This window comes from Molothrus ater, chromosome 8 (assembly GCF_012460135.2).
Source record: "Molothrus ater isolate BHLD 08-10-18 breed brown headed cowbird chromosome 8, BPBGC_Mater_1.1, whole genome shotgun sequence".
In the NCBI taxonomy this organism is placed as follows: Eukaryota; Metazoa; Chordata; class Aves; order Passeriformes; family Icteridae; genus Molothrus; species Molothrus ater.
In genome coordinates, this window is record NC_050485.2 from 14115628 (window position 1) to 14139573 (window position 23946).

The window sequence follows — 23946 nt, forward strand, 5'->3', positions numbered from 1 at the left end:
GCAGAATCCCCTACAAGCCAGAATTTGCTGCTGAAAGCAGTGTAAGAGCTTGTACCAATATATGGGGTGGAGTTTTTTCATGCAGGGAATTCTGATATATTCAGCCACAGCTTTTCTCAGTTCTATAAAGAGTCAAAAGATCTCAGGCTATTGCTTTCAATATGAGATCTACATAATTACCTGAGAACACCACAGTTAGGCTGAATTTGCCTCTATCTAAGGAATGCATTTATACATATTATGTACTACTTGGTGCACATACAGAGAGTCTACAAATACCCCCAGGTCTTGGCAAAGCATGCAGGTTTTTCCAAAGGCACTCACTAAGGTTCAGGAACAACTGTTGAAATGCTTCAGAATTCCACTGCTAAAACATTTCAGTCTGTGAGTCAAGGGCAGATTAACAGACAAAAGCAGCTAATCCAAAAATCAGCAGTTTATGCCTGAATGGAACAATCAGACTAATGAAGCATACAGAGCAGGATAGGTCACAAAGAGATGCTAATAACACCTCTGCAAAGAGGTGAGTGAGCCAGTCACAGCAAGCCACCTTCCAGAGTGACTTCAGGTGAGACAAGGACCAAAGATACCTACCAGCACTCCCTATCCCTAATTAGCAAAGTCATTATCACGGGGTCATTGCGAGCATGGATAGCCTAAACTGCACAGGTAGTGAGCCCAAGCATTTTGGTGTCATCTGCTGGTTTGAAGTGCAGCCTGTCTGTATAAGAATGCACGGCCTGCAGAGTAGGCATGTCAGTGTTGAGGTGTGTTAAGTTCCTTGTTTCACATAGGAAACCAGGAGGTTTAACTTTGAGGTTTAACTTATTAGTTCCATTTACATTGATGCAAATGTAAGTGAAATTATAAATTATTCCCAAATTAATGTTAAACAATAAAAACTCTGGGGCAGCTTTGATTATTTAAGTTGATTATAGCAGTTAAATGTTGACAGGATAATGCATTCACCAATAATTCCACCAAATAATACATATTTTATTGCAGTTCTCTACTTGTCAAGATAAATCTCTCTATTTTGAAACTGTCTCTACTGAAACATCCATTTGTGGTTGTGTTCTCCCACAGCTGCTGCATGAAGGAATAAATCTTGTGCTTGCACATTATGCCAGTCCATGAGCGTGTTGGTAAACCACTTCATACACAACATAAACATTAATGGCAGCAAAGTTAGAGTTATGGCTGCTGCTATCCCCTCTGCCTGCATCACCCAGCTCTGCTCTCTGTCACTCATTATAGTTAGAACTTAGAATTTCTATTTTTAAGTGTCTTCCTGAAAGGGTGTTTCGTGGAGTTTTTCTCCTTCTGATATAGTCCAGTACAGCCATTAGTGGGAAAATAACAGCTGAACTTTAATGATTCCTGTAGAGATCCCAGCTTATTGGGCTTGGGGAGAAGGGAAAGAATTCCCTGTATCTGAGTCTGGGACAAAAAAAAGTGTGGTAAAAATGAAAAATAAGCCTAAACCTATTTGTGATCGATCTATTTCACAGCTATTTTTACAGATTTTTCTCTCACACCCTCATTTGATCTTGTTCATATGGGTAGCATAGCACATGAGCAGCAGGTCTGAGAATAAATGACAGGATACCCAATACCTCATTGCTGCATTGGAGTTCGAGTGAAGTACTGCTCTCACATATCTCATGCAAAAATTCCAAACATTAGTTTGCTCAAAGCATATAAAAGCAAGCAATAGACCCTGCAAAGACTTGATTAAATAATAGCCTATAAATTAGGGAAGTACCTTAAATAAGGGATGGTGAGTGGCCCCTCATGCCTAACACACCCACAAGTCACTTGTATTTTCTATGCATTAGTTTTGTTTCTAGAATAATTGGTCTTGACTGTCTTTACTCTGCTACGTTGAGCAGAGATCACTTTCTAATAGTGATACAAATTCTCTACTTTTCATTTCTTTTATCACTCTCTTACAGAATAAGGATCAGGTATGGAAAGGAGAAGGCGAAGGAATCCAAGTTCTCCGAGCTCCTAACAGTGTTTCCAGATGCAGCTGGGAGAGATGTATTCACCTCAACTTGTTTTGACTCAACAAAAAAGTGAGTTGCATAGCCAATGAATATACTTGTGTCCTGGAATCATCTGTTAACACTTGTGAATGCCAACCTGTAAGATTAGAATCTGACTTTAGGCTATTGTTCATTGTTGAGACTGAAGAGATGTGTTTTTCTGCTCAGATAATGGACCCAAGCAGGAATGATTACCAAGTCTTGGGGGAGATCTTATCTAAGCTCAGTTTACATCCTTGTGCAGATAGGTGGAGTGTAAGGTTTATCTCTTACAGGGCTTCAAGGAACAACAGAGGAGCTCGGCTTTCTCTGTTTCACCTGCTGGGAATGGGAGAACTGACATTATGTTTGGTTTTTCTAGTTCCCAAGAGTAGCTTTTCCTTCTCAGAGGCAGCTCTGCCTTCTCTGTTCCCTTCCATAACCTGTACTAGGATCCTTTTGTGCCCTATACAAAATGATTCCTTTAGATTTGGGAGTTAAAACTGAATTCTGTATCATTATATAATTTACAGTTAGTGTTTTTGCTCATATACTGTTACCTTTGTGTACTTGTGTTACTGTTATCATTGTGGAGCTTATATATGAACAGAAATCTTCACTAGAAAATCAAAGTGACCTGTAGGATATTTTTAAATGATTAATTTTTAGCATTTAAAAGATGATGATATAAAGCAGATTACTTTGGGGAATTTGTTATATAGTGAAGTTCTGGAGTGTGACCATTCAGGTTAACTAATGTCCTTCCAGCAAGAGACTATCTCAAATCACAGGGAAAGATACAGAACACAATCCTCCTTCTCCTCTTCCTTTATCTGTCACCTTTATCTTCATTAAAATATAGATTAAAATTCTTATCCTCATTCTTTATCTCCATTAGACTGCTGTCACTTGAAGAAAATATTTTTTCCCCAGCTGGTTTCTAGGGGTTTTATTGTGCTTTTCTGGTGTAGAGGAGTATACAAAACTCGCAGCTTTCAGCCTTTTATCCAGATAGTTATTTGAAAAATACTGTGATACTTTATTCAGAGAAACAAGATTCTTTTCTGTTTTGCTTCTTTTACTTCTACAACATAGCATTATTTTTTTTTTCTTGGACCACTGTTCTCTTATCAAGAAATTACAGTTATATAAAATATTACATCATCCACTTACTTTTTTTTATTATTTGTGATTTCTTAACAAACAAGCCTTTTTTTCTGACACTACACAAATGTGCTTTATATTGTATTTCAACCAGCAGTTTAAACATGCCTCTTGACTGCTAAAGCATGAATGGCAGTCTCACTAGCCCATCTGTTTAAAGTATTTTTGAAGTGCTATAGCACAAGCCATAATATTTATGAAATTTCATATTCATTTGGATAGTGACAACATTTTTAACTTTAACTCTTATTTTGTTTCTGGTATTATTGCCATAAAAAATACTTCAGAAAGGAAAACATATGGGAGCCTAATTCTGCAGACAAGGGTGGAGCTTTACATCGAGTAAGCAAACATTTGTAGTTTTCTTCCTTTTATGTTTTCCTGAAGAAAATAACATATGCCCAAAAAAGTTTGGGAGCAATTTTCACACCTTGGAAAGCACAAAGGCTCAGTCTGCCTGGCTGTGTTGTCAGGTTTAAAGTAAACCCAAGCAAACCAGTGCAGCTCCAGCAGCATACACAGAACAGAGCCATGTCAGAGAGCCTGAAGCTGGGCTTGCTGGCAGCCGTCATTCCCTTCAAATCCATCTCCTGGCTGTGTCAGATGAGGTTGTTAAAAATCCAGCTAACCAGCATAAGGAATATTGTACTGAGCCAAATATTGGTAAGGTAAAACCAGGTTATTCTAGCTCTCACACCATGAATCTAAGCATCATGCAACCAAACCTGTCCTTAAATAAATCAAGCTGAATATGGTTAAAAGTACAGTACTCAGTAGGTTATTTAGCTCTCAGTAATTCCCCTTCTTCTATCATCACACTCTCTCTAATATGCCTTCAGATTCTTCTCAACAAAAGGTATGTTTAATTTCTAAGCATGTTTTCCTCAGCTTGCATCTCACACTGTAGTTTATGCATACATGAATGCAGCAATGAATGTGAGCTGTTTGTACATTTATCAGACTGTATCTCCCCCATTAGTCTCCCTAATGGCTAAGCACTGCTTCCTTCTCTGCCTGCTGTGCTGGCCTCTCTTGTCAGTGGGCCCACAGTGGGAAATATTCTCCTGTTCTCAATTATGTCATTTACAGCCTTTAAGTCAACATGATGGTATTATTCACTAGATTCAAGTCATTTATGTTCAGATGTAATTTTGGCACACAACATCCCTGGAGGTATTTAAATGACCTGTAGGTGTGTCACTGAGGGGCACACTTTAGGGGTGGGCTTGGAAGTTTTGGACTCGAGGATCTTAGGAGTCTTTTCCAACTTAAATGACTTTGTGGTTCTAAGGGGCAATCCTAGGTCTAACAAAATGGAAACACAGAATCCCTGCTATCCAACAGCAGGATGAGTGTGCAAGTATAACCAAAACTGTCAGTTCTGAACATTCATAACTAGGGAATTAATGCCTAATTCATTCAATCTTCAGGTGTGTTTTGTACCTGGAAGATAAATTGAAGACAAGATAGGAACATAGTTCCAAAACCAAAGGTGTTTTCAGAATTTTTAAATTCAACATGTTAAAATGAAACTTACTCTAATTTAAATCAATATAAAGTTATCTGAAGATGTTCTGGGAAGTATAAAATTTATATATAAATATGCCTTCCAATTTGGCTTAAGTCCAAATGAACACTCAGCACAAACCATTATTACAAAAAGTAATATGGTCACTTGCTGTGATTACTGTGCATCTTTTTCCTTTGTAGCTTGTTAGTTCTTAGCATGATGGAATGATTTTCCCTGCAGTTTAAACAGATTGAATAAATTTTAGTTACATTTCAGCTGTTTGTATGCCACATTAGAAGTATGATTGTGAAGCAAATGCAGAAAGTTCTGTGATTCTCTTCTGTCTTAGGAGCTATGAGGTAAAATTCACTCAGTGGACAAATAGCAGTTTTTCTGTGCAGTGAATAGATAACTATTTTTGCAATTGCAATACTGATTTTCTAGTTTACTGTTATCATTTAGCTGTGTGCTGTGCTTCACTTGCCTGTATAATTCTCTGTGCATTAGTCCTATAGACCAGGTGATAGGTACATGGAAAACTGTTATTATAATAGATGAAATTTGTTTAATTTGCATAAAGTCTGGGAATTTGTTTGTTCATTTTGGTTTTTTTTTCCTTAAGCTAATATTCAAATCTCCTTATAAATTCAAATCTCTACTCTTATATAATGGATACCAGACTAATCACACCACTCTTTAGAGGTTGCCATGTCATCCCTGTATTAAAAAAGTATCAACTGATTCTGATTCTTCCTCTTCATCTCACTCTAACTCCTTTTAAGTTGGATTATAAACAGAATATGGACTTTCCTATATCCTCTATGTATATCTTATTACTGTCCTGGAGTCCTGTGGTGCCTGCAGGCAGTAATGCATGTATATAAAATTCAGAGCTGCTTTGCACAGGAGTTGCAATGAGAAAAGCCCTATTTGGTGTTTTACAAAGGTATGAGATTCTTTTTGTATGGGGCATCTTTTTCCAGAAAGGAAAACAACTGCTCCAGAGCAAATCACAGGAAGCACAACAGATCACCCAGCAGTGGCAGTGACAAACGCCCTCCACACCAGTGGCCTCTGTTTAGGTCAGACCCATTCCAGCCCTCATTCCACTCCCACTGTGCTCCTGTAAGGAATGCTCAAAGCCAGATTTAGGTGATTAATGTCAACATAACTGGCTGAAGTTTCCCATAGTTCAAATCCTGTCAGTGCTATGGATGTCATGCATCATCTTTTAGGTATGAATAGTGGGGAATTAAAAGGTAAGAGCTGTGCCTGCTCTCCAACACCAACTGCTTAGCCAGCAGAAGCAGTTCTGAGCTGGAATGAGGAGCTGTTTTTATTTTTAAAAAGTCAAGCAACGTTTTTGTGATTTGGAATTCACAATGTTATTTTTTTCACTTTGAGTAAAAAAATATGGTAATAATTTTCCTCCAATATAGGAAGAGGATGAGAGCTCTTAACCTTCAAACTATGTTTTTTCCTAAAAAACAGTGGTGGCCCTCACCATTTTTCAGCATGTTATGCTATCAAGTTAAAACAGTGCTTCACAGTAGTTATCAGTCAGTAACTTTCAATACAGAATGATCTTTTAAAGTGTGTCAAGTTTGACTTGGTACTTTGGCAAAGTATGGCTGTTGTTGGTAAATGTTAAAAAAAACTGTAGTTAACCTGAACAATTTCAGATTTAAATTACCAGTCTGATGTAGGGAAGCCCAGCATGAGAAGAAGTCTGTAAAAGAACATGGGACTGTAGATAGAGCAATCATTCATCATTTAACATCTGAATCATTTCTTGCTGACTAAACAGAAATACATATCAGAGAAGTCAAATATTTTCCCATTATTATGTATGATTCATTAATTTCAAATATTATACAAATGTAAGATTAATCTAAAAGGAAGTAGTGTTTCTCAAAATAGCACTTATAGGTTTATAATAATATTTAAAATTACTTTGCAGTAATTATGCTTTTTTTTCAATATCTTTACAGTATCCACACTCAGAACCACCCTTTTGGAAATATCAGGATTTGTTTGTAATGTAACTAGCTTATGAATAGCTGGAACCTTGTCTATACTTCACTGTCTATTTGCATTTCTGCTGCAGAATAGGAAAAACATACATTCTGCTATCAGAGGTGAACAAATGTATAACATTGAAAGTCAGAAGAAACTAACTTTAAAATCTTTTTGTTCCATCTGTACTAAGTTTATTCAAAGTTTAAACTGAAAGGTCCATGGTGTATATTTGCAATGTCTGCAGTAATAGGTGGTGCTGATGGTAGGAAAGGAATCAAGTTTACCTGTGAGAGTTCCAGCTGTTTTGTCTGTTCATGGTAACTGTGGAAGCCAGAGGAGGGTTTGGCACCTTGGAGCTGCTGAGCTCCTCTCAGCTGACCCTGCTTTCAGCAGGAACAAACACTCCAGGACCTCCTGAGGTCACATCCAACAGGAATTCTCCTCACTTGTGTTTGGAACCAAGTTAGTAGCAGAATGAAGAAGTTCTGGGATGGAAATATTTGTACAGTCTGGTGAGATTTGTATCCCTAAGTGCCCTAAGAGGGTTTTTTGGTGTTCTTTATAAATTTCCAGCTCACTCAGATAACCACCTTTGGCATGTAGAAAGTAATTTACGTCATTATTCAGGAGACAGCTTTGACCTTGTGGTTTGTTCATATTGTGCAAAAGAGCAGAAGCAGTAATTGTCAAGCCAGTAGCATAAACCCATTTGAAGAAAAGGTGACTGAAGTGTTTATGAGGATTTATGATGAAGCATTATGTAATCTAGTCATAAGAAGCTTTTATTTTCTAGCTAGAGGAACATATTTGGAGCACACGCATCCTGACTTGGCCTTAGTCCCTGCTTTCCCTTGCTTTTGAGCAAGGTATGTGCTGTAAAGAAAGACAGTAGTGGTAGGATTTGCATAATATTAAATGTGCTTTTCTGATAGAGAAACTTCGGCCTTTTTTTGAATTATTTTGATATCCATGTGTAATTATTTCAAAGCATACCACTGAAATTATTGAGATTTGCTACTGTCACTAGATCTGAATAGAGAACATCTCTGATGTGATATGTAACATCACACTTTTGGATATAAAAATATCAGCAAAATTTCCAGCTTTGCACCCACTGCATGAGTACATTTGTGTTCACATACATGGACATGGCAATTTCTTTTCTTTTTTAGTTGGAATGAATTAGGATGCTGCTGTGAAGGCACTAGAGTAAGAGTCAGGGCTTTCCTGCTTGCACCACAGATTTTCTCTTCAGTCCTGGACAAGTCATTTGAATCCCACCGCAGCAGTTTTCCATCTGAAATTGAAAATGTTGTTTTTCTGTTTCAAATGGTAGTTTAACAAAATGAGTATTGATCTTGTTTGAGGTGTTAAGATGTAATGTTGATAGGCGATTATAAAGTAGTACATGAATTCTTACTGAAATTCTAGTTTTGTATGTAGATTACTTAATAATTACTTTAACAACAAAAAATTAACAACCCACAAAAACTCCTCATCTTAAGCCTGAAAGTATTCATGATTTGGCCCCAGAAAACAAAGTCAGGAAAACAACTATCCCTAAATCTGTTAAAAGCAGATTAATTTCAGGAAATAGATCTTGATACTTCAGGTTTAGAATGAAAGAATCAGTAAAAAGCAGCTGTCGTCACCTTAACACTGAACTGAAGATTCTCAAGTAGTGCTTGCACTGTAAATCAGAGAGACAATACTTAGCCTGTTACCTGCATTATTAATGTGGATAATATTTATGATATTGCTTGCATCATTAATACTGTATTACGGTCAGCAGAACTTCCAGCTCTCTTAGTGACTCAAGCTGGAGAGAGCTATTTAAAGAAGTCCAAGAATTAGTGGTGCCAATAAACTTGTTGTCTTATATCCTGACTTAAAGGTTTATGAACTTACCTAAGTTCTGGTGGCTTTTAAGGATTCTTCTCCGGTATTGCTCTATTTGTTGGTCTAGCAGAAGTTTGTAAGTGAGACTTGTAGGCAAATTGCTTAGCAATTTGCTTAAGCCATGGTTTTTCTATTGCTCTCCTGCTGTGCTTGAAATTCACCCGTTTATGTTTAAGTATGACAGTATGAAATAAGCAGAAATAACCATGGGGTTTTTTATCTCTGGTACAGATTTGTCAGCCTTTCATCAAGCAAGACTTGCATTGTCCTCAGCAGGATTTCTGTGTGTTGAAGGACTGCTGCATTTAGTGCTTTGAGTTTTTAAATATTGTATTCTTTGTGCCTGGGTATTGACAAATGCACTACTCTAACACCATATATATTCTCTATTGAAAGTAGAAGCTTGCTTTGCCTCCCTCTTCTTGATGTCAGACAAATTTACATGGATGATTGCTCCCTTAGCATGCTTATCTATCATCATAACTCTGAGATATCCCTACCAGTACAAACCAGAACAGAAGGGATCACCCAAATTCTGCTATTTATTTAAAGGACTCATTAACCTTCAAAATCTGATTTATTATTTCCGCATCCATGCTTTCCCACATATTTGTAATGTTTTTATAGAAACTGTTCCCATGAAGCAGGTAACTTTACAGTGGTTCTAATGCCTCATTTTTCCGAGAATCTGAATCTTGTTGCTGCTATACCAAGCCTGCTGCATTTCTGCAAACAAATTTTGTATGCAACCAAAGCATAAAGGACTCTATGCTCAATTATGTTAAATGGTTGCAACATTTTTATGAATGAATCTCATGGGAGACTGAGAACCATTTATGTGACATATTCCTTCCCCTTCTTTCTTAATTTCTTTTTTTGGAAGGAAAGACTTTCCTCCCCTGAATATTCTGTTCTATAAGAGGGTTTAGGGCTTTGAGTCAAGTCATATGAGCTCATAGATTCTTAGAGAAAAAGAGCATAAGACTAAACTTTTGGTTTGTGCACTTGCTTGGGGGATTTTGGTTTTTTTATTCCTCCTTGCACACACAAAGTATCCCTCAAACTGCAGCATCCTGTTGGAGGTGTCTGGTGTGATACAGGTTCTGTTCTGTGCAGAGTTGTCAGGTGGGCCACAGCATGTTTAAAATTTCCACACTGAGTAAGTTTCCTCATGCTCTTGATGTTAATTTCTTCTTCCCTCTCTTCACATGGTAAGTAGGTATACAAGCAAAAACAAATACAGCAAAGTCAGTAGAATTTAAAAGTATATAAAATTTCCAGAAGTCTTACTCGTGAGAGTTTGAAAGGAATTTTAACTCCAACTCCCATTTGAGACTTTGAAAAATATCCATTCTATATTTAACAATTGTAATGATTCTTAAATCATATGCTCCTCCCTCATTTCCGAAGGCAATCAGCACACAAGAAAAAGATGAAAGTATGGTACAACTTCACATATAATGATATTGTCACTAAAAGCTGATCCAGTCAGCATCTGTTTGGCATCCTCTTCAAAAGTAGTCTTGAAGATTAAAGCACTGAGTTAATTAGTAACTGGAGAAAATGGCCCCAAACCTGTTTTTTCTGGCAGCATTGACCTTTCTGGGTCGTTTTCCTTCCATGACAAAGTGAAAATAAAACTTTCTAAATGTTTCCATATACCTGAATATAAGTGATTGAAAAAGATTTTCAACTTAGGTCTCTGTGTATCAACTGAAAACAGAGTGAACCCTGGACTAGTTAAATGGGTATTGCTTAATGGTGCTCTTCTGTCTGGCTTAAAAGCATTATTCACTTGAAAAATCTTTAAATAAAATACTTTGGACAACTCTTAGGGGCAGTCATTTTAGCATCTATTTTAAAAAGTAATTTTTATTAGCATTTATACAATATTAGCATTTATACAATATTCTAAAAGAAGAGTCCAGCTTAATGATAATGGTAGACAAGATTCCAAATGGAGAGACTTGTAAAACCAGAGCTGTTCCTGCTGAAGGGATCTGTTCAAGGTCTTTAAAAATACACAAGAAATGTTAGACCCTTATGAATGGAATTTACACAAGCCAGTGCACAACCCAAAAGTTTAGTCTTATGCTCTTTTTCCCAAAGAATTCATGAGCTCATATGACTTGACTCAAAGCCCTGAACCCTCTTATAGAACAGAATATTCAGGGGAAGAAAGTCTTTCATTCCAAAAACAGAACCATGTATTTTAGGATGAGGTTGCGATATGTTAGTGGTTGGAATATTCTCATTTCCTATGAGGTCAAACTCTTTCATTTGCTTCATGGAAGCTTTCCGGTTCTCTCACATTCTAAAATAGTGTCCAAATTTCCATAATATACAGTAATCCAGGCAAGATATCTCCAAGATTTCCCAGTGAAGTTGTTGGCTATGTATGGACTGGCTCCACCTGCAACCCAGGGGTTTAGATTACAGGGCCATAAAACCTGGCCCTAATTGTCACCTTCTCCATCTTTCAGCATATGCAACTGTTGGAGAACAGAGGGAGAAAAGATCTAACTACCATGAGTTTACTGTGTTTTGGGTGGTGTGAAAGAGAGAGATCAGATTTTGAAATCATCTTTCTAAACGTATTTTCTATATTCTCTTTTGATTAGAGTTTAGTCTCTCTGATTATATGAAGGTGTGTTCTTATGATTATGACAGTTCATCATATGTACCACAAGAGAGAATATAGCTGCTGATACCTTTGCAACAGAGTACAACATTGGAAATTGTTGATCTGATTTTGAAAGTCATTCAAAGACAGTTACCTTTTCTGGAGTGCTTCATGTGAGAATCTTTGGTTCCCATTTTAGCAAGGACATCCAAGAATTTTCTGGTGGCAGCTGGCTGAGTCCATTTCCATCTTTCTCTCTTCACTCTGGGGTTAAGGAGCCTTTAGAGCTTTTATTAATCTCAGAGCTGAGAGTATCAGTGAAGGGCTGTCAGGATGAGTGACAGACGAGAACTCAACTTTTAAATGCACAGTCAAATCAAATATATGTTATCCAGAAGGAGAAGCAGGAACAGAATCTCAGACATCTCATTTGGATTAAATCTCTATCATTCATTTAATGTATATTAACTTGAAATGATGGATGTAATTTCCTTTAAGTAGAGTTGTAATTTCAGACTGATTAGGAGCAGAAGGAACACTTTTAGAATAAGACTGAACTTGAGAAACTCACATCTCATTTGCATTTAACAGGTACATTGAATCCCTCCTTCTGACCAGAATCAGAGCTATTGGTGCATCAGCTCTTAAGTGTTACTTGTTGATTTGGTGCTAGGTGAAAGTAGATGTTTTCCTGTAATTGTTAAAACAAATACTTATAGTTAAAGTAATTAACTACTATCATAGAAGAGGATACATTTTAAGCTTATAAAACTGCATATTTAATGATATTTTTCTCCAAAACCACAGTTGGTTTCAAAGATCCAATATCGGATTTAAAAATCTCTATGAAAGTGCACTTGACTTTTCAAGAATGTGTCTTCTGTCTATCTTCATTTGGTTTTATGATTGCAGGAAACCCAAATTTTGCATGAGGTTCCATCATGGATTGAGCACATTTAACAATGTGTATTGGTCATTTAACACTATCACAAGTGATGAAAAATATGTTTTCATCCTGGTTTTGAAAGGTTTCAAGGGAATATGTGGTCAAAAATACTGTAATTAATTATATCAATCCCATATCTGTAGTTTAGAGAAAATATTACATTTGCTGGCAAATTAGTACAATTTATTGGAAATCTCAATTAAAGTAAAGCAGCAGATAAAATATGATTAGACTTTATTATAAAGGAATTTAAATTGAAGATCATCTAGCATAGCTACTGAATAATTAGGGTGCAGATTGCTCTAGGAGAGTTTTCAGAATATGATTTTAATGTCTACACTTGGGTTAAAGGTTAAATTCAGTCTCTAACATTTGTCAGCAAACCCTTCAGTGTCATTAGCATAGTTGAAAATACTAAAGATTGGTATTATGCTTTTCCTCCACAAAATGTGGTATAGCCCAGCTGGTGCTCTAATTTCTATTACTTCAGTTTTGTTGAATATTCCTATTCTTATGAGATAGTTTTTCTTAAAAGAAAAATTAAAGTGTTTTCTTTTATTGAAGGTAGAATCTTACAAAACATAAAGTTCAATATATAAACATGAGTGAAACTAATTCATAAATCCAGTTCTGGAGTAACACCTTTATGTTGCTGCTATTACTGTGCTGAAAAACAGTTATGGCATATCATGCCTTACTTTCCTCTTTAGAATGTTTTTTTAGCTTAACATATAGAAAGTTCTTTGTAGTTATTTTGGGTTGGGTTTTGTAGGAGTATGCTTCCGTAGCCTAAAGTAAAATCTCTTAATTGCAGGGAGGGCAGAATGTGTAGTGCATTTACACATTGAATCTTAATTATTTCATCCATATGTATGGTCCCATCTGCTTAAGCACTGCTGCACTCAAAGAACAGGGTGGCCTTCTCCTTATTCCCCCACCTTGAAGAGGATTTCAACAAAGCAGCATAATCTGTTCCAAACAAATAATTAGTTCTTTCTTGTGACAGAGCTGGCTGGTGTCATCAGTGGTGAGCTGTAATTTGAAGTGCTCCTCGGTATGGTACACTTCAATTCCACTGCTGATAGTGGACACAGATGCAGCAGGAGCTTTGCAGTCCCCCTGGCTGCAGCCCCATGCCATGGGGAGCTCTATAATACCTGAAATTTCCTGCCCCAAACAACTTTGTAGACCAAAATCGAAAGCCACACTGGGAGTATAAATGAGAGATTTTTTTCCTAGGAGAATGTTGAATAATGAGCTTGTTTGGTGTCTGTTATACCCACATTATTCAAATCTGTTAATTTGGTTTCTTAGAACAAGGAGTGGGTCATTCACTTTTTAGGCTCTTCTGTTAAGATAATTATCCATTAATTTTGCATAGGAGTGTGTCAAGATGGAAGTGATATAAGATTGTATTTATGGGAATTTAGTGCATTTAGAGCTGTTCGAATTTTCTGTGCTCATGTGCATGGAATTTCTGATAGGGATTTTGAATAAATTAATAAATACTGTGAAAAATATCAGATGAATGTGTTTTGCCATGGAAACTTGAGAATTTGCTTGAAACTCATGTAAATAATATAAAATGTTTTACCATTTTTATCTTGTGATGATGCTGTTAGTAAGATGAGATATTTATGGTGTGCTAGTTAGAAGGTATGAGAGAAACAGAAAGAGCTTTTTGCATTCTTAAAGGTTGAATGGGCTGCTAAACAAATTTGAAGCTGTTCATGCATTCAGGTATAGCTGCAGAACTTATGTTAGTTACTGTACAAAAAGTACTGACCTACAGCAACACATTTGATTCTTTGGAATGGGGGAGAAGTGTTGGGAATATGGTGTTGTAAGAAATTACCTTTTGGAAGAAAATACTTTTCTAGCATGAGTTCTGAATTCACTAATCAGGTTAAAACCCTGAACACTTGACTTTAACCACCAGCAGTGAATTACATACTCCAGAACTTTCAGCATTTGATACAAGAGTCTTTATGTAAATTCTCTGTTTTCCTAAGCAACAGTGTTAAATCTACATCTTTTTATAATTCCCTGTTAGTGCAAAGCAAGTTACCAATCCCATAAGTTTATTGTAGAAATAAATAACACATAAATTTGCTGTTCTACTATTAAAGAGGAGAGGGACCCTGAGAGAGGGTGGAGAACCAAATGATTAAGTTTGCCCATATTAAGTGTCAGAAGGAAGTGCTGCTTTTGTAACCAGACAATAGGAACAGTCAGGTGAGTTGTGGTCACCCAGAATTTCTCATTCTTTTCACATCTTTTCACATCTCAATTCAAATGATAAGGCACTAACTTTTGAGACTCCTGTATGATTCTCTGCTTAGCTCACATAGTGTCCTGGTCTTAAAACTATTTACAGAGGTTAGTGATCTCCAGGTGTTGAATGCCTGTGATTCAGTCCAAATAAGTGTGTAATTTAAGCAAAATCTTCTCAAATCACTAGTTTTTGTTTTTCTTCTCCTCTGCCAACCACTTTGGTATTTCTATTCCAAACCTTCAAAAGGAGCTTCCAGTATCTGGAAAAAGAGCTTCTGTCATATTTGAAGCTGCACACAAATCCAGTGTAATGGAAATCTATCCCATCAGGTTTTTCTGCTCATTGGTCTCTAACCATGACAAAAATATGTCTATTTTGTTACTAGCTGCTGCCCTGTAAATCTTGTAGGTCGCAAATAGTTCCTTTAAAAAGCTTCATTTCTTCTTCTTCTTTCTGACCTGGCTTGGAGTAAAAGGGCATAAGAAGGCAGTTGCAATAATGTGTGGAAGACAAAACACAGCAAGAAATTTAAATTGTTTGCTCCAGCAAATTACAGGAATCAAAGCAGCAGGAATCAATGTACCCATTGTTATCATTTTGACACACAAGAGGACAGGGATGTTCTTTCTTGTCTTAAATGAAGCCTTCAATAATTAGTCCCATAAAAGTAAAATAGCACCCTGTAAGACAAAAATTACCAACAGCTATGCAGAGAAAGCAAAAACAGCATTTTCATTTAATTGAAAAGGAATTCATGTTATTGTGTAAAACCTTCCTGCTCCCTGAATCGTCAAACCGAACCTTGTACACTACTAAATGACATAATTTAATTGTATGCACTTTTCTATTAAAATTTTAGTTGCCTGTGTAGGAAAATATACCCAGATGGTTGAGCATAACTACATTTTATTGTTTCTCTTTGCACAGTTATGGCTCCCTGAGCTATAAATTCCTGTGACTTAGTGACAGTTCTGTGCTGCTGCTTTACAGTAGTTCATGTCTGCACAACTCCAGTTCACCCACTGCTCTAATAACCTCATCAAAGTCCTTTGGAGATAATAGCATGAGACAAAACATTATGGAGAACTTAAAAGTTTGAAAATGGAAAGTTATAATAGTGAGGAGTAGTCAGGGGCTTTTAATTTAAAAGTAATTGGGTAACTTTGAATATTAAAGCTTTATGATGCAGACATTATTTCTTTCAGCTCTAAGCATAACATATTGCCTTTCTCCTACATTATCCTCTAATCATAGCTTGAAAACATCAGAAATTGTACATTTTTACATTTAAATCCCAATATCCAACGAGGAATCTTTCAACTTGCCCAGCTGTCCATTTAGAGAACATCATATTTCCTTGGAACATGCCCACCTGCCTTAACACACAAAATTATACTCAAGTCTGATTCATAGGCTGTTTGCTATTGATTTTCAGTTTGGGAACATGTGAAGCACAAGAAGGAGGATTCATTAACACACCCTTTTTTCCTGTTGCCTGCACTACTGCCCCAGAGCTGCAGTTTGGTGGTGTCAGCAGGGTTACACACCCCAGAGTGTGGTCTGTTAGTTGATGTCAGTGACAGAATCATTCATCAATTAACTTTTCAACCTGGCACTCAGAAATCTGCAAAATGCACCTAGTTTCTCTGTATTCAGCAGTAAAATAACCAGCCTCTGTAACACACTTTGACAGCTGTTTTCCATCTCCTCTGTTCATGTTCCTCCAGCAGGATAATGATTATTTCTTTGTGAGTTTTTGAGCTCTAAATCAGTAGAGATCTGACTCCAGCAAAGGCCCCTAGAAGTTAACTTTAATCTGTACTGTGGGAATCTACAGATGTGTGATTTTCTGGGAAAAGCAGGTGACCCTTAGATCCTGGTGCCAAAATGCAAACTCCTTTTAAAAGGTATTCTTAGGCTTGAAATCTTGCCTGTGTCCAGACTTGATACATTTTGCTCATGAGCATGCCAAGTTTCATAGGAATACTTGGCCCTTGGATTCTTCAGGAAATTATGGAAGCTTAGAAAAAAAATAATTTTCTCTAATCCCCATAAAGTGTCCCATCTTAGAGATTTTTTTGGTGAGAATAAGGGAAAGGAACAAAAATATTCATGAGCAATTTTATGGGTTCTGAGATGGTTGTAAGTACAGGAGGGTATAAGGTGACAATGTTTCAGCTGTCTTTGGCGTGACCTTCACTCACAATCTTGATAAGGAGGAAGTGCTGCTGTGTGGTTGGCCTAGAACTTCAGCTCTGTGGTGCTTGCATGGCTTTTAATTTAACCTTTTTAATTTAAAGGTTAATCAGCCTTTTAACATGAGTCAGTTCTCTTGTCAGATGAATAAACTGGAAACTAAAAATTTTCATCCTTTTTACCTAAATGTAGATTTTCATTTTTTTAATCTCATGAAAAATTATGAACCAAGTACAGAAAATGGGACAACAAACTATTTTCACACCTCCAAATTCTCTATGTCCTAAGCCTCAGATATATGTTTTGGGGTTTATTTTTTATTTTAATTTACATGGCAATTGTTCTCACCTTTGCTTCTTGCTCATCATGCATTCCTTGGATCTCATAGTTGTTTCTCTTATTTTTCTGTTTCCATCCCCCTAGTTTTTTGAGTTATTCTGAGTTTTTGAGTTATTCTGAGTTTTGGGGCTGGTTTAGCTTCTAGTGTCCATCTCCCTTACTAAGGAAAGCAGCTCAACAGTCACAGTTTCAATTATAGTAGTGCAATGATGATAGATAAATGGAATATCAAAGTGTGGCATGCTGAAAGTGTTTCAGTTTTAATTGATTCTGAAGTTAAAGAGAAATGCAGCTCTTACCTTATTTCCATGGGTATATGTGTAAGGAAAAGAGCATCCATAGGAATATTGACATGAAATGTGAGTTAGAGCAGCAAGTGATTACTGGCATGCACAGCTTTCCAACTTACGGTAATTCTCATCTCACATGCAAAGAAATTCAATATATATCAGTTAAATAATTTTGTTCTTTAGGTATTATCTGTAGGAATTCAGCACTTCCATTCTTTGGCAGGAGCACTGACAAGTGACTTATAAAGGCATTTGAATAATTTCTGTCCTTTTCTATGTGTTGCATAAATCAAGACTAACACCCTGCAGGTATTTTGGAGTTTGTCCAAATTACATACTTCCTATGTTGCAGATAGTTTGCATGTTTAATGAACATTTTCAGAAAGTTTATTGAAAACAAATTATACATTGAAATAAGACATCTGCTGCTTGAGTCAAAAACTAATATTGTGATACATTTTTATTGTGTTGTAATGTTTTATGTATAAATCTTATAATGTCCCAAGCATAATATAATTTTCATTTTATAGTTTTAGATGTACATATACATGATTTTCATTTTTAAGTTCAAAAGATATTTAGTATTTAATTGAATGTAATGATGCAAGAAATGTAATATTGATTCAGCTCAAATGTGTTGACAAGTTGTTGACACAATAAATAAATTTAACATTGTAATATTAAGTAGCTTAAATACTATACATTCCTAATCACTATATTTATATATACCAGCTCTAATGCAAACCTGCAGGAGTGTGTCATTGCTCCTGGCCAGCACGGGCAGAGTGTGCCTTTTTATGTGCCATGTCGTTCACAGGCAGCATGGTCACTAGACAAGGTTAAAAGATAAAGGAATGTCCTTCTGCAATAATAGACTTATAAAAACAGAGAACAGCAACACATATGACAACATAGTTAATATTATCTATAGGAATGCACAGGTAGAGCCTTCATTTCTTACAGTAAGCCAAAATCTGTCTTTCCCTCAGTTTTTTCTCCAGTGTCTTTCATGGATAGGACGTTAGTGGCTGTTCCTGTTCCTGCCTCTGTGCCACCTCTCTTGCTGTTACAGAAAAGAGAGGATCACAGGCATACTGCATCCAGGCTCTTTTTTCTGTGCATTCTAGTCTGGCCTTGTTGTTCTAGCTTCTTGTGACTGCCACAGTACTTTGGACTGCACTGGTGTGCTGTACTTCTTCTGCATGTTCCTTTCACATATTCAAACGGTTTTCCTGATTGCAAATTGCTAAAATACTTGCTAACTTCTGGAAACCTGGACTGCTGAAAACTCTTGGTGAAATACTATGCATAATATTATTATTAGTAGATGCAGGGGTGTGCCTCCCTGTGCATCATACAATGACTTCAGAGGATATCCTGAGCACTGACATCTGGGGAATAGCTGCCTGCACAGAGTTTGCCCTCTGTTTGCTGAGCTCTGAGACACAGAATCTCCTCTGGGAACAGTGTCACAATTATAAATATTTTTAAGAGCTGCAGTAGTTGGAGGTAATTTGCTAGTAAAAGCAGTACTAACATAGGACCTGACAGTATTCTGTTTATTCTGTCCAAGAAGAGATTGAAATTAGAAATTGGTGATTGATTACAACATTGATAATGAATAAGAAGCTGACCTCAGCTGCAAACAGGGGCAGAGCAGATGGCAGAGGCATATGCTATGACTTCTTATGTGAAGGAAACACAATAGCTGTCTCTCTCCCTTCTAACATCTTTTACTTAGCAATAACCTTGACCATTTTCAGTAATGGTTCAATCTGCCCAAGAAAAGAATTCACTCTGCTCTGTGCTGCTGCCATCTTCCCTCCTACTGGTGAATGCATTTACTGCCCCATTTCATGGACTTCAGAGCAGCTTTAGCATCATTCCACTCTCTAAGATGCAGAGATTTCTGTCTTTAGAGTTTAGTTTCATTTTTGCCCCCTTTCCTGTTCTGCTGTGCTTTTGTGTGCCTGTCTATGGCTGTGCGTGTTGGTGTCCCTGTATCAAGACCTTCCCTGCTGCAGTTTACAAAAGCTTATTTTGGCAGTCTCCATTAACCTCCTTCATCAGTTTATTGTGCCCTGAAAATCCAGATACACAGCGATGGCACAATGCACTTCACACATTGAAATGTCAATGTTCTTTTAAAATCTGAGCTTTCTAAAAATGCAGCATGAATAAAAATGTTAGTGAAAGGCAATATGCCTATGTTTAGTGAAGTTTCTTTACTCTGCATGTCAAAATAGAGCACAACTATTTTTGGGAACACCTGTCACCACTCTTGCCTCCATTTTGCCTGGTTATTTCCTACTGACATTCATTTATTTTGCTATTTACTACCTTGCTACCTAGCTGCAAGAGAATCCTTGACATTTGCGATGACTTTGTGACACTTCTCTGCCTTTAGAAGTTCCCTAAAAATATATGTCACCTCTCTGTTCTTAAGGATTTATCCTTTCTTTTTACTTTCAGGTTTTTAGCACCACTATTGTATCATTTAACTTAGAGCACTCTGGGACATAGTTTGTACAGTAGGCCAAAGTGCCTAGTGTATATTTTGCTTTATTAGGGCACTATAGGGCCTCAGATATAATTGTTGTAAAGGAAATCCCAAGTTGGTTAGATGTGGTATTCAGGCAGTCATTATTGAAGTATTTGACAGAGAAATGAGCAGATAAATATTACAGTTAATACTGCAGATACTTTGACTAAACCCTTTCAGTTTAGACAAAAATTTTCAGGAAGATTCTGAGGAATTGTATGTAACTGTATTTTAAAACAAATATTCCCAGTGAAAAACATGCAGTGTTTTAGTCTGAACATGTTTGTTTATTTCCACTCTACTGAGTGCCTTTGATGTGTTCTGTGTTGTGTCTTTTAGTGTGCTACAGCTTCATAAATATAAATATTGCTGATAGCCATATAATTATGGACAGATGGACAAGTAAAATCCAACTGAGAGAGGCTTGTTTTCAGAAATGGAATGAAGTTTGTTTGTTTGTTTATATTCATATAAAAGATGCAAAGAGGCAAAATTAATGTCTGCGGTGGTGGGAGCAAGACAGAAGGAAGCATTATATAAGTCCTCTACTTCCCAATCCCATTCTGTCCAAAACAGTTTTTCTGACAGTGTTTGAAATCAAACTGTGTACCTCAAATCTCTTGTTTCTACATTGGGCTCATACTGGAACGTGGGCCCTGCAGTTTTGGGGGGAAAGAATAGCACAACAAAATCTCTTGGGATCTCTCTTGCTCCCCACAAAGCAGTTCAGTCTGTTGTGCCTCCTCTCACCAAAACTGAATTTTAGTTTAGCTTCAGCATTTTCCCCTGTGGATCAATGCCCAGAAAAGTTAAAAAGGATTAGGGAAGAGATAGACAAGAAAATGTAAAGACACAAAAAGCCTCACTGAACTTTGATCAGCCATGTGGGCACATGCCCCAGGTGCATTCATTCAGAAAAGCAGCAGCCTATCCTTGCATTTCCCAGAATTCTCCTGAAAGCTTTATGTCTTTAATTTTTGGTCCCTGTAACTGATAGACATTCATTAGGCTCAGAAATGCTACAAGGTTATATTGCATCATTTCTAATGGTGGGGTTTTTAATATTTTAAGCAATTTATGAGACTGAGGTTTAGTTTACCAGACAAAGGAAACAATGAGTCAGCAGTCTTGAAACGTTAAACATTTGGAGATTTTTCCTCAGTAAAATTCTCAATTCAGAACAGATTAACACCTGTGAATACAAATGGCATGCAAAGGCTGTAAATATCTCTGAGATACATTGACTTCAAAATGTGCTATGAATTTAGACTGCTATCATCAGGGAATAGATTTGGGGTTTTGATTCTTGCTGTTTGTTTTGAGGTTTTTAAAGTGTTTCAGGAGCATGCTTTAATCGTTAATGTTGAATAAAAAATGGTTGGAAAGTGAGCCCTGGCTCCAAGGCAGACTGTGCAAACTGACTGACTCCCAAGCCACGAGAGCAGACTGCAACCACAGATGCAGGCCTGCACCAGGATGATTTCACACAGGAAGCAGAAATAATACTGAATATAAATTCTCAGGTATCCATCAAAGCTTGCCCAGGATATTGTCTTGAGGAGAGTTTTAGCTGTCCCAAAAAGGCTGAAGAGAACTAAAGCAACAGTTAAGCACTGCAAATGACAAGAGGTCCCCTATTTGCCTTTTTCTGTATATTTTTCTTTATCAGAATTGCTGGAGCCAGAGTATCTGCACTATAAGGAACTACACAGCCCATGTTCTGTAATCAGTGAGCCAGATTTTCATGAGATTTTCAAGGCAGCAACCTCACTGATTTATTTATTTCATTGCATGGACAGGGTTCTCTTCATCCAGGGTTTCCACCAGTGCAGTCCCAGAATATATGGATGTGGAAGGTAGCATATGACAAAGAGACAGAAAGAAGGGTACAAAATACTGACTGTTTGGCTATCAAATTAGCTAAAGAGGATAAAAATAAATTATAGATATTACTATATTGTAATTAAATATAGTAAAAAATGTGTGGGGTTTGGCTTTCCAAGCAACAAAAGAATATCACAATGCTAAAGCTGCATGTCCTCCTTTCTGCCGGAGCAGAATTATTACAGAAAATAAGTACTCATCCAAAACACTTAAAGGTATTCACCAGCTACAACAATTTTAATAAACATTTCCTGGATTTGGGGTTTTTTTCTGCTTTCTATTGTATCTTTTCAAGATAGGTAAAATATCTCTTTTCATCTAAGTAAGAGCACTGTACTTAAACCCTGAATAAATATTTTTTAAGGATAAGCTATATGTATTTTAGGAGCCAAATGGAATTTCCCATCAGGATTTTAAAGATCCACACAATTAAACACACATTGTGGAGGGTCTGGTCTGTTTCTTTGTTTGTTTGTTCTGCAATGAACTTTGTTTTCTAAGAAGCTTTTGCAGTTGATTACATATTCTTTGTTTATCTATTGTTGGCACAACTGATCATTTTGAGCCCTTGTTGCCACTTCTGTGCAGTCAATCAACCTGTTTCCTTTGTTCCACCACAAAAGACATCTTTGTATTATTTGAGATATTAAAGTCTCTCTGATTTTTGTGGAGGGAATTGTTACATAAATGGAGGAGCTGATTTCATGGAGTGTCTCTGTGTGAGGTGTATCAGCTGGTGTGTGATTACCAGGGCTTTTTCATGTCTGTATTAATGCTAATCAAGTTCTTAGGGTGTCTGTGGAGACGTGCATGGATTGCTCCGTGGTGTATGAGACCAACATTTCTTGGCAGGTATAAAAGACATAATCTCCTTAGCTGCCTTGTAAACAGAGAGATTTATCAGTGGGCTTGGATCCAGAATATTCAGATCTGCTGAAACTGAAGTTTCTTTTCTAGGATGTATCTCAGCACATACCAGAAGGGACCACAAGTCCATCAGCCCCAAACAGATTTTCTGTTTATAGTACCTTAGTTGCTCACTCTTGAAAAAGCTGCAGTGAAGCAGGGCTGCCTTTCAAGAAATTGCACCAACTTTTAATATATGGCAGCAAGAGTGGAAGGATGCTGATTCAAAGGCCTGTCATATTTTCTTTAATTTTGTATTTCTCCCCTCAAGCTTAGCATTTTTCTTGTCATAAGGATTTGTCCTACTTTTCCACTCTCATCTAACGTATCAGGAGTGCAGAAAATCAGAATTAATTTGCAAGTAGAAGTAAGTAAACCACGTAAACTCTCAGGCAATCTCCTTTAACTGCCATGTTGTGGTATTGAAAATCACTGTGTATCTACAACATTTTTAATGATGGTATAAATTTTTATAAATCCAGGCTGAATATGTACTTATATAAAAGTGGGTATTTATGAATGTAGGGGACACAAGTAATTACTGGGGCAGATGCTCCCCTCTGCTAAGAAGCATAATTATATAAGAAGGCCTACATGGTTTTGATGTCATTTCCTGAAATGGCACCATGTGTGTCAGATGTATAATTTCAGGGACAGAGTGACAAATAGGCAGTTGGCTGATTACTAATATGGTAATTTTAGATTCCCTAATTGTGATGAGTAACAGTCACCCAACTTCACCTCTTGCCAAAAATCTGTCTCTGGCAGTTAATTTAATTCCATTGATACTTGGGTTTTTTGGTCACTGATCTAAGTAATGCCACTGGGAAGCTTCTGATCCAAGGTAGGCCAGGTAGGATGTGGTGTGACAAGGAGTAAGGGCAAAGGGCGATTCGGTGGCGACAGGGAAAGTCAATGCATTGAGAATCTCCTTCACGTTCATGAAGGTCAATCTCTCAGCTACTTCTCCCTTTGCTTTTCCCACACTCTTTCATAGCATCTCTGGATTTGGAGGGATTGCTGGTTTTTCCCCTTCTTTTATTCCTGTACCTTTGAACAAAATGAACAGCTTGCACAAACTGAGGGAAATGAGCAAGTAAGAGGTGCTGCTGTTAAAGAAGGAGCACATGTTGGTGGAACCAAGTGGAAGGTGGGATGGGGACCCTGAGGGTCATGGGATCTAGAGAGGATTCACAAAACAATTAATATACCTGTGAACAGCACAAATACAGGCTGATGTCAGGAGATGCTCTTATATCACTTGTCATGGCGAACGGGATTACTGTCCTAATCTTGAACATGGTGACTTCCTTGAAAGGGTATGTT

The 23946-nt window shown here is 37.0% G+C and overlaps 1 protein-coding gene across 1 annotated transcript in view; it reads left to right on the forward strand.

Annotated features, from left to right (window-relative positions):
- Positions 1–2014: 2014 nt before the first annotated feature.
- NRG3 (neuregulin 3) overlaps positions 2015–23946 on the forward strand; it is a 394400-nt gene continuing 372468 nt past the window's right edge. The window contains exon 1 of the mRNA XM_054515517.1: positions 2015–2078. Within this exon, the coding sequence (XP_054371492.1) occupies positions 2027–2078 (52 nt within the window). The 5' untranslated portion in view covers positions 2015–2026. The remainder of the gene's footprint in view (positions 2079–23946) is intronic.